Source organism: Rhyacophila brunnea, unplaced genomic scaffold (assembly GCF_057557595.1).
Source record: "Rhyacophila brunnea isolate RB1 unplaced genomic scaffold, BYU_Rbru_1.0 scaffold_12, whole genome shotgun sequence".
NCBI classification, from domain to species: Eukaryota; Metazoa; Arthropoda; class Insecta; order Trichoptera; family Rhyacophilidae; genus Rhyacophila; species Rhyacophila brunnea.
In genome coordinates, this window is record NW_028232774.1 from 22,147,355 (window position 1) to 22,159,989 (window position 12,635).

At 33.5% G+C, this 12,635-nt stretch overlaps 1 protein-coding gene across 26 annotated transcripts in view; it reads right to left on the bottom strand.

Annotated features, from left to right (window-relative positions):
* Positions 1 to 7,123: 7,123 nt before the first annotated feature.
* shot (dystonin-like protein short stop) overlaps positions 7,124 to 12,635 on the bottom strand; it is a 572,629-nt gene continuing 567,117 nt past the window's right edge. For 16 of the 26 annotated variants that reach the window (XM_085960986.1, XM_085960985.1, XM_085960962.1 and 13 more), the window contains 2 exons: positions 11,601 to 11,975; positions 7,124 to 7,849 (listed from right to left, as the gene is read on the bottom strand). In XM_085960986.1, coding sequence (XP_085817112.1) covers positions 7,654 to 7,849; positions 11,601 to 11,975 — 571 coding nt within the window. In that variant the 3' untranslated portion in view covers positions 7,124 to 7,653. Of the gene's footprint in view, positions 7,850 to 8,497; positions 8,606 to 11,600; positions 11,976 to 12,635 lie in introns of all 26 variants that reach the window. The other 10 variants (XM_085960973.1, XM_085960974.1, XM_085960972.1 and 7 more) reach the window with 2 other exon arrangements.

The window sequence follows — 12,635 nt, forward strand, 5'->3', positions numbered from 1 at the left end:
GTCGTGAAGTTAGTTAAAATTTTTCAATCGTCCAATACGAATCTTTGGACAAACAAGAAAAAATTTGTACTGGACACACAAGAAAAATCTGTACCGGACAAACAAGAATACGAGCTAATAAAAACGTGGTAATAAATGCAACAGAAATCTTAGAAATATTTCATACATATCTACTAGAGACTAGAGCACGAAATCTACTCTGGTTAAACAGTGGTGGTTTTAGGTACATGTAGGTCTGCGACGCTGACAAGCTAGGAGGCCCCCTTTTGATTTTTTAAAACTAAGATGTCGGTACTTTTTAACGCAACGACTGCATCTGCTTCATGAAAGCCACTGTTGTAATGATCGTATTCATTCCTTGCTGTCCCTAAGCAACACATGACCCACACGCAGTGGCGGCCGGTGATAATAAAATTAGGGAGTGCAGTTAAAGACACGCATTTTCCTTTTTGTGGTATTGAAAAAAATCGGCAATAGCCTTCGGAGTGGAGGTAGGATTATGCTTAAATATATAATATATCTTGGGGGGGGGGGTTGAGAAACGAAACGACGCTCACATTTACTGACAGCATTTATTTGTTGTCAAAGTTATAAAGTCCAAGCTTCTGGATATGATAGGTATGATGCAAAGGGCATACAAACTCTTTTTGATTTTTATTGTAATACATTTTATATGTGCCAACGTAGTTTCCACATTTGACACTCCTAACTTCCATAAATTATAACTGAAAAGTATTTTAGACATATTATGTTATTGGGACAAAGCCGTAAACTCCTCATTTGTTTAGCTCCAATAGGTAGTACGCGGGTTATGGTCGGTTGAAGTTCACATACTGATGCAATTCGGGCATATCTTATACTCCACTTTCGGTTATTTGCATCCCACATTCCCCGCATATACCTACGCGCTGTATCATTTTGATAAATACTATGGACCGGTGATTTTTCAACGGGATATAGTTACTATCTGTTAAAAAATTGCTATTACTTTGTACACCTAAACTCCAGAATTGCACTCGAAATTTGACTGATTTGAAAGATGTATCATCAAAAATACTTTGGTAACACGAATATTGTATTTGATAGAATAATTTATATTTCATTTCTTCAATAAGTGACATTGGAAATTGCTTTGTTCATCTTCTTAAAAAATATTTTATCCTCTTTTACATTGAAAAATAACGCTCATACTCCACATACACTATTGAAATACCTAATATTGTAGAAATTGTTACAATGTAACGCTTTCGATAAATAATTACTTCTCTTAGAGTAGTATAAGTAGGTACGTAAAGAGTTGTTGTATATACATATCAGTGGCGAAGGGTGACTTTTGGAAAGAGGTAGGCTGTGGAGTAACCAAGCTTGTCAGATATATTTACGGGAAATAAGAAGATAACCCAATATTACTACTGATGAGTAGGTACACTAAATCAATGAAATTTCAAAATCTCAATTAGTTTGATATAATTAGTTTATAAATAAGCAATTAGATTGAATTATGTATTTTCCTATAAGCGTAACATACGCTCAAAATATATCATCTATCATCTTTGAAAATATCCGTTGTTGTGTATAATATGCTCCATAACAATTATTAATTTAACCCGTAAAACTAGACATTTTCAAATACTTATATATTTAAAAGACAGACTTAGGTATAAATAACTGATTATTAGAGATAAATAGAGAATTATCTTGGATTTTTCAGTGTATTTATTTTTTTTAATTTAAATTATTTGCTTGAAGATCTATTTTTCTTAATAGGTAGGCTTTAAATAATCGCCTACTATGGAGTCTTCGCCACTGGTACATATTATGCAAAGGTTATTAATAGTTTATCGGTTACTTACATTTACAAATTTACTTTGCTCTAGGCATAATAATATGATTTAATTTTTAAAGGTAAAATAATTATTAAATTGGTATTTGTATGTTGAGATTGCTACACCTAACTCAATGATCACAATATCACTCTAATCGATATTTTGATCGATTCAATATTATATGGCAAACAACGGAGCATTTACCTCATAACGTACAAAATAATAATATAATAATTTGAAATATTACGCGGGAATCTTGTGCCGACTTCAAAAGCGTTTGTGAGTTGTCATTATTCGCGCCAGTCAAACACAGTATTGTCGTGAAATGTCGTCTGCGCTCGTAAGTTCGGATCGGGAGGGACAGTGTTCCAAGTGAGGTAAATATTGCACGTTCGGAAATAAAAAAAGATCACAACTGAGCCCACATTATCGGCAGCGTGCAAAAAAAAATCATCGCCAGGCGGTTCGATTTCTCTCCTGCACAATTAATACTATGAAAGACGTACCTATGCATACATGCAGGCCGCCAGAAATTACGTGCATTTTATGCGTGCAGACGGGCGACAAATTAAAGATATTTTACAATTCATACAATATGTAGGTATTTGAATACGTACTTACTATTACATAGTTACGTAATAATTTGGGAGATCAGTGAACCTTTGCTCCTATACAAGACACGTCCCTGCCCACACGCAGTGGCGAAGACTCTATACTAGGCGTCTTAAGAAAAATATCTTTTAATTGGATATAGACATATTTATATAACACTTGATTATTACATATTTTAATTTGCCAATGAGAGATGTCGTATATGTAGGAATGTATTACACAGATTACAAAACAATCTGCAATCGTTTAAAAACACCATAGTGCGCCATCTGTCTTGACCTAAAATAAGTTTGGATTATGTGTGAAGGAATTGTAATTTTTTTTCGTATGGACTTTAACGTCACGTAACCTCAGCAAGTCTACCGAATTGTAATAAATATTGTAGGCTCCCACCTTAGACGCATAACGCTGTCCATTTGACTGTTTCAGGTGTTGTGGGTTTGGATTATGTGTGAAGGAATTGTGATTTTTTTTCGTATGGACTTACTGTCACGTAACTTCAGCAAGTCTACCGAATTGTATGAAATATTGTAGGCTCCTATCGCAGATGCATAACGCTGTCCATTTGACTGTTTCAGGTGTTGTGGGTTTGGATTATGTGTGAAGGAATTGAGATATTTTTGTATGGACTTTAACGTCACATAACCTCAGCAAGTCTTGCGAATTGTATGAAATATTGTAGGCTCCTATGGCAGACGCATAACGCTGTCCATTTGACTGTTTCAGGTGTTGTGGGTTTGGATTATGTGTGAAGGAATTGAGATTTTTTTGTATGGACTTTAACGTCACGTAACCTCAGCAAGTCTACCGAATTGTATGAAATATTGTAGGCTCCTATTGCAGACGCATAACGCTGTCCATTTGACTGTTTCAGGTGTTGTGGGTTTGGATTATGTGTGAAGGAATTGAGATATTTTTGTATGGACTTTAGCGTCACGTAACCTCAGCAAGTCTAGCGAATTGTATGAAATATTGTAGGCTCCTATGGCAGACGCATAACGCTGTCCATTTGACTGTTTCAGGTGTTGTGGGTTTGGATTATGTGTGAAGGAATTGTGATTTTTTTTCGTATGGACCTACTGTCACGTAACTTCAGCAAGTCTAGCGAATTGTATGAAATATTGTAGGCTCCTATCGCAGACGCATAACGTTGTCCATTTGACTGTTTCAGGTGTTGTGGGTTTGGATTATGTGTGAAGGAATTGTGATTTTTTTTTAGTATGGACTTGAACGTCACGTAACCTCAGCAAGTCTACTGAATTGTATGAAATATTGTAGGTTCCTATCGCAGACGCATAACGCTGTCCATTTGACTGTTTCAGGTGTTGTAGGATTGGATTATGTGTGAAGGAATTGTGATTTTTTTCGTATGGACTAACATCACATAACCTCAGCAAGTCTTTCAAATTGTATGAAATATTGTAGGCTCCTATTGCAGACGCATAACGCTATCCATTTGACTGTTTCAGGTGTTGTGGGTTTGGATTATGTGTGAAGAAATTGTGATTTTTTTTCGTATGGACTTACTGTCACGTAACTTCAGCAAGTCTTGCGAATTGTATGAAATATTGTAGGCTCCTATGGCAGACGCATAACGCTGTCCATTTGACTGTTTCAGGTGTTGTGGGTTTGGATTATGTGTGAAGGAATTGAGATATTTTTGTATGGACTTTAGCGTCACGTAACCTCAGCAAGTCTAGCGAATTGTATGAAATATTGTAGGCTCCTATGGCAGATGCATAACGCTGTCCATTTGACTGTTTCAGGTGTTGTGGGTTTGGATTATGTGTGAAGGAATTGTGATTTTTTTTCGTATGGACTTACTGTCACGTAACTTCAGCAAGTCTACCGAATTGTATGAAATATTGTAGGCTCCTATCGCAGACGCATAACGCTGTCCATTTGACTGTTTCAGGTGTTGTGGGTTTGGATTATGTGTGAAGGAATTGTGATTTTTTTTTGTATGGACCTACTGTCACGTAACTTCAGCAAGTCTACCGAATTGTATGAAATATTGTAGGCTCCTATCGCAGACGCATAACGCTGTCCATTTGACTGTTTCAGGTGTTGTGGGTTTGGATTAAGTGTGAAGGAATTGTAATTTTTTTTGTATGGATTTAATGTTACGTAACCTCAGCAAGTCTACCGAATTATATATAATATTGTAGGCTCCTATCGCAGACGCATAACGCTGTCCATTTGACTGTTTCAGGTGTTGTGGGTTTGGATTAAGTGTGAAGGAATTGTATTTTTTTTTGTATGGATTTAATGTCACATAACCTCAGCAAGTCTACCGAATTATATATAATATTGTAGGCTCCTGGTGGGTAGCATGGAATGGTGTTAAATAAAACTTTGGTTTGTATTAATAAAAACATTTTTTTATTCAAGTAGTTGAGTGAAAATTGAGTACTGCATATTGTTGAAAAGAACAATTCATTTTGATTGACAAGCAATAATTTATTATGTGATAGTAAGGCATCGCTTTTACATTTTAATAATTGAGAACAGTATCATATGGACTATGGTAAAAAGTCCACTGAATACGATAAACAACGGTTTCGGGAGATATTATAATCATTATCAACAATATGGAGAACATTCAACGTGATTTCTAATTATTATTGTAATATAATAAAAATGCTTGTTATCTTTAATTTTTGATGTTAATGTTGTAAAACTTAAATAAACGATTACAATAATAGCTTGACTTAAAATAAGTTACGCTTAAAAATATAAATAATAAAAAAATATTAACTCGGAAAGAAATTATAAACTATGACAAGTATTTTACACGACATAGTGGGTGTTAAAGATATTAAAATCAAAAGAAAATAATGTACAAGCTATAAAAAAACGGAGACGTTGAGCCGCGAAAACATTTAAATTTTCATAAAAAATGTATAATGCACAATAAAAAGTGCTAAAAATTTTACATAAATAAAGCATTAACCAAAAAAAAAACAATAGAAAATATGCCTTCATTCAATCGCTTTCATTCTTCACCTGTCTATTTATATGGTAAAATAAGGTCTTTTCGTAAACAATTTACAAAAATCTAGCATAAATTTTTTGAAAATTTATTCAGTCAATGCTGACTTGCTCCTTCCCCGTCAAAAACAAATATTCGAGAATGTCCACTGGCGTATGGACAACTATCGAAATGGTATTTTTGTTTCGGTATCGATTCGCAAAAAAAATATCAGAAAAAAAAGAATTCAATTGTGCATCCTAAGGTCATCGTTTAAAATGCCTTTAATTTTTATACAAACGAGAAAAATGTATTTACAAAAGATTGTAAATCATGATTATTAAAAAAAAAAAATATAACAAACATACACTCTACTCAAAATAAATTCAATATATATTATTTTTATGATAATAAAATAACAATGTAATAAAAGATAACTTATTAAATTGATTGATTGGTAGATTATTTTGTGAGATTAGTCGGTTAATTCGTAAAGAATATAAATTAGTTTCAAATCCAAAAACTTTGAAGTATTATTCTGACTGGCGATTCAAAAAAAATACCCCAAAGATTTGGCCTACTCTTAGAATCATGATTTTTTATCAAATAAATAAACATGATTTCAAAAAGCGACATCAAAGAAATGTTAAACTTTAAATATTACATTATTTTTTAGAAGACATTTGAAATCATCCTCTGGCGTAAGAAATCTTTCAGCAGAATTCTCAAGAATAAGGTATCATTTAAAATCCTCTTTGATTATTAGCATCCAATAAAAAAAACGTACAAGAGATACACGAAATAAATTAATGTATAAAATCAAATACTATCATTTTTAAAGACACGCACAAAAATGGTCCCTACAACAAAACATGAAAGATAAAAATTAAACAAAATTATGACTTTGATAATATTATATTCCTATCTAAAACGTAAAAATTAGACAAGGCTGGTGTTCTTTTTTGCACTTTTTTTTAATATTCAATGTGCCGTGAATATTACTGATCGCGTTTCAAATAAAAAAAAATTATAAGGTTCTCGAAGAATTACCTATAAATGCATCGACTATATTTGTGATTTATCAATAAATAAGTGCAATACTGGATACTCTAACATTTTATTAAACGAAACAGTGGGAAAAATGTATTGAAATAAAACGTAAACTAAATTTTGTCTGCGATCAATAACTTCAAATATTAATAAAACGAGGCTATCAAATTTTGAATTCGATAAATATTTAGATACAATTTCTAAGTTAAATAATTATCTCCCATTCGTTTTTATAGTACAAAAGAGTACACAAACAAGCACCTTTAGGCTGACAGTCTAATGTAGAAAACATTTACCAATTAATTACGAAAACAAAAGAAAAATTTAGTCTCATTTGACAAGGTGAAGTGGCAATCCACTCGACACGTCCACAGCTTTAACAATGTTTAACATTATTTACTTATCTTGTATTTGTTTTTCACATTAGACAGGCAGTTGGATGGCAAATATATTATTACACAAAAGCTCATGATTATTTTATATAAAAATTACAATTTAGGGTGTCCGTTTTGTATTACATGAAAAAGATCAAAATTGCTAGGTGACACTTTCTTTATATTTTGGCACAGAGCGTTCTCATAATATAGTTAAATTTTAAAAATTTTAAGCTGGACACCCGTGGAAATGGCGATTGGTTTTATATATTTTTTATATTACATCAGAGACTTTAAAGTCCATTTAAATGAACACTAAAACATGGTAAATTATTTTTTGGAAGTTTCCACCATTATGAAGAATTCCAAAATATTGTGCTTAAGCATTTATATCTAGGAATGCTAGAGTTAGGACATACCCGAGTCAAAAAAGCTTTCCGATAACGTCATAACTAATCTAATTCATTTTGAATGGCAAGATATTTCATTAAATAAAATACTTTTTTGATTGGGAGCAAACACAAGATAGCCGACACTTCTGGTGATAATATAAAGCACACAATTGTAAAAGTTAGTTGGAATAATTGGCGATATGAATCAAATGTATGCCATATAGTAAACAATCAATCGGAAAATGTATATACATAATATGTTGTATTAGCTCCAAACTACACTGTGAATATATGAGTCGATAAGGTATCATTCTTTTGACTCGGATATGTCAATCACATCTGCACACAGCCAAAAAATTCTAAATGACTCATCCTGTCAAAAGTAGTTAGATCATTTTGGTTGCAGGCAGAGGATTCGCGTGTAACGTTTACAGTCTGAACGGTTCTCGTCGATCTGGCGTAGCGGAACTTCTGACGGGGGTTTTTCTGCCATTGGCTTGACTGGTCGCCGACGCGGCGGCCCCTGATGCATCAGACGCGTTCGATCCCTTCCTCAAAAGGCGGGATGACGCCGTCACCTGACCTGGCAACACGGGGGTACTGCTTCCTGACGGCGTTCTTGGCCTACGCGTCAAATACAATCAATTAATTTATCATCACCCAAAAAATAGCAGAACAAAATTATTTAGAATCGACAACATAATTTCTTAGACTATAATATTAGAGAGAGGTTGATAATTTATAATATTAATTATGTAGATAGTCATAGTTTAAAATGTAAGATCAAGTGATATTGTTATTATGAAAAAAAAGAAAATAAATACAGCAGTGACATTTATATTAGTTTTTCATCACTAGTAAAGAACAGACATGATTATTCTAAAAAATTTGACAATGCTATAATATAAAATTCAATTATGAAAATATTAATCATAGTATTAAAAAAATAAGAATAAATGTACTGTGTTAATTAAAAAGCTATAAAATATAAGATCACAATATATATATTTCACCGTCGATTAATTTACTTTGTTACAAGTCTGGAACTGAAGGTGCACGATGAAATTCTCCAATCTAATCGTGATCAACCAATTTAGATCAAGTGAAAAAATATATACACTTAATTGAAAATAAATGGTATTGATTTCTAAATTAAACATAAATAGTATCTCGAATATTTTGTAAGTTCTGAAATCGGCAACTCACCTACTCAAACATAAATAAATGAGTCAAGTTGAATATGAGTTAGCAGTTTTTAGGTTTTCTCTTTACCTGAGCATGTTAGTACAAGGAGTGTTGTTATTAGAAGCAGAATCCTTGGAGAGAATCGGTATCTTTGAACCAGGTGTCCTCGAAACCGGAGTTTGGAAAGACGCGCTCCTTTTGTTTTGAAATAATCCAGAGTCCAACCAGAATGTAGCGTCCGTAAAGAAAGTGCAGAATGTTAGTGGAAAGAAAGCAGATTGGTTTGTTTTTAAGAATATTCAAATTAAAGAATTTATATTTATCTGATGAAGAAGTGAATATTTTAATGAGGCTACTCTAGACTGAAGGAGGACACTGCGAAAATACTTCACCATATTATGTATGAATTTTCTAATGCAGCACATCTTTGGTTTAATGTAACTCCATGATTAGATTAAAAATTTCTAGACAACATTTAAAGTGAAATATGTCGAGAATCTATGTCAAATCATAAAGGAGCTAAATTATTCTGATGACAGTTATTGTAGAATTGATATTATATTGCTATTTTATTAGTAGCAGTAAATGGAGATTTAATAAAGAAATTCAAATTTCTTGGCTATAATAATTAACTCTAATTAGAATAGAAAAGAATTAAATGATAAATACTTTTTCCTGATGATGCAGCATGCAAAATAATATATTAAGAGAAAGCCAAATCCACATCAAGGCGGATTGAAAAAGCTAAGTAATAGTTTGAAAGCATAAGTCGGCTCGCACATCAGAATTCGCCTCATGCGCCGCATGTTGAATTTGTCGATGTGACGTCATTGTTAATCCACATAACAAACGTTGCAAAATGCAGCTCCGCAGATTGGTTGAATGCGACTGTACAACATGTGCAACAGGTCGACCATCGACATTGGAAGAGTGTTGCTTGTTGCGCCCACCGAGTTCGCGCATGCGCAAAGCGCCCGATGCGGCCATTTGTATCTGGACGTCAGTGCGCGACGCACGAAAATGACAGATGGACGATTTAACATTTCTTTCGTTTAAGAGATAGAAAAATATCCGTGTACTTATATATGATTATACACGGAGAGATCACTCCGAAAGGGAGCCTTCTACTTAAATGTCTGCGGTACCAACATATAATAATCTCTGCTTCAGTGTTCGATGACATTTTGCGTAATGGCGTCTGGCTGGGAGTATATTATTATTTTGACGTTTCAAGACGCGGTGTCGCTAGTGAAACTAGTAGATGTGTGCGTTCGTCACGTCCAACATGCTCGGAACTCGGTTGCGCCGAACGAGGCGAATTTTGATATGAGAGCCGGCTAAATATTATAATAGACTATAGTACTCTATAGAAGAATAAGTCTAGAGATAAGAACCCACAAAAACACACTTATTAAAACAAACACCCAAACCAAAAGTTTATAGTGCAAACACCTTTTTTTAATGTTATGTATATTCATTATAAAATAAAATAAAGTGCAATATATCACAGATAGTGGACTTAGATTTAGAAATACATCCAGTGAAGTAAATTATGTATACCTAAACCATAATGTTACATAATGGGAAGTGTAACTTACTATAACACAAAATAAACAAAACATGCAAACAATAATATATAATCAGACATTAAATTTATTATTACTATTAATATGTATAGGGGATTTGATTGACATAAATTGATACAGATGAGAAGCAATCTTTTTTTCCACAGTTTTAGAAACATTCAGTGTCTAACAGTTTGGTATTGAATAGTCTGGACAAGACAAGACAAAATAGGACAGAACTGGACAGTCGGTGGACGGAGGTTAAAACGATTATAACAAACGAAAATAAATAATAGAATAAACTGATGTCACTTATTTATTATCTATTTTCATATAAATCTTAATTACGATCACACGCCCAATACAATAATAATTTTGTAGTATTTAGAGCAGACCTAGGCAAACTACGGCCCACCAAGTATTTCTGTGGGGCCCGCGAGCTTTAATTGTGTTTCTGAAAAAAAAGTACTTTTTTCTACATTAACGTCTTTTAAAAAATAAAATTTGAATATAGATGAATTGCACGGTCGAGAAGAAATCTGTAAATTTTACAACACTCTTAATTCGGACAAATTCGAACAACTTATAAAGGTTCTGCTCGAAAAATGTTGGTTATTTTTGGATCAACCTACTTATCGTGGGGGTTACTGCCAAATGTTGGTAACTCGATAATTTAGGTATTTAGAGTTAACAACGGATTATGTTCCTATATTCCTTTTGTTCCTCCTACTATACCTTTTTCATGATAATAATTAATAATGTATGTCAAAAAATAGTATTTTACTTGCGGCTCGCCATTCATTTTATATTCCTAATGTAGCCATTCATCCACAAAATTTACCCAGGCCTAATTCACTAGTTTATCATATTGTAATGTCATTAATTACAGATCAGTCACGATAATTGAAAAATAATCAAGTCTTCGTTATTGCAGTCTGTCAATATAACCAACTTCAAAATGTATATATAACAAGGAAAAGAGTGTTTCTCCACATAAATGTTAACCAAACAAATACAATGAATTACTTTATAACAAATAGTCAATAATCTAATGTCTGATTAAAACAACACTAAAATCATCTCTACAAAATATTCCAACCATGCATCAATAAGATATTCAAAACAATATTTAAAAACAATTGAAAAAAAAACAACACCAAGTGCAACCATTAACACTAATCATAATAATGGTGGACATAATATCCAATGACAGGCTAAAATAAATTAAAAAATGTAAAATGGAGAAATCTGCCAGTCATGAATGATTTTTGATGGATGATGTGTGCCGTGCTGTTAAGAAATAAAATCATTAGGGCTAAGGAATGGCTCGTTGCTTGACTAATTCAAAATGAATATATATATTTTTTTAAATACACAATATATAGAATACCAATTAAATTTTATTCTAATCAAAGGGATCATGACAATATTATAATATAGTTTAAATTTTACAGAATCATTACTCGCATATTACAAAATTGTATGAATTGAACTTATCATTTCTAAATAACCATAGCAACGCCCACGCCCGAACACATCAAATCACACAACTCGATGTGAGTAAAAAAAAATTTCAAAAGAAAGAAAAAAGACATCTAAATTCCATGAGCGAATGTGTTCTGTACCCTGGCAGCCTATCGTCGCATGGCGAGATCTCAACGACAGGCGGCGCCGTCCCCGAAATACTGTAACTAGAGTTGGAGCAACTTCCGCTGCTCGCCGTCGATATATTCGAGATATTAAACAAGGAGGAATCCTCTTCGGGCGACCTCTGATCGATATTGGGGTCGGGTCTTCTCTGAGGAGATTCGGAGCGGGATTTCTCTCTGAGGGGATTGGCATTGTTGTTTGGCCCTACGAATACGGGGATCTTCGAGCCGGGGAGGGCCGGTACAGGGTGGGAATGTATGGAGGAATGGTTGCTCTTGTTTTGATGGGGCCTCGCCGCCCCCGATACTTGGTCCAGCGATGAGGGTTGGGAGGTCGCCGATTTACTGCTCCTTTGATTTATATTTTGTTGTCGGAATCCGATTGATGTTGTGAACGCAAAAAGTAAAGAGAAGAGAAAAACAGCATTATGTAAGATTTAATAAAGGCCGGTGCATAGATAAATGAACCCTTTTTAATAAATAATCTAATTAAGAATCGTCTCTTTGCAAATACCAAAATGAAAGATGCAATGACAAGGTAACTAACACAACCACTTTCTTTGTTAATGGTCTGACAAGTAACTCAAAAAACCATTTCAAAAGGTCGGTTACCTTAGCATTTCTTTCATGAGAAAAGTATAATTTTTATTACAGTGAGTTGATTCTTAGAGCGCGATGCAGAATCATACTTAGGCGCGTAAGTCCCTAAGATACGCGCCTAACTTTAATAGGCTGATTTCGACGACCAAAGTTCAGTGAGAAAAACATATATATTTCTTATCAGAAAGAACATGTCATGTGTTTTACTTGTTTGAACGGCTGCTTAACGTTAACGGTTCTGCATCGCGCTCTTAGTCTCTTAAATTTTACGAGGTTAAGCATAAAATGAAGACCCCGCCACCAAATATGATATAATAATCCTTGAGAGATTCTGGACCTATGAATACACCAAAAGCAATTTATTGAGCTCGAATTTCTACCGTATTAATATTTAAGTGGCCTATGCGTAGT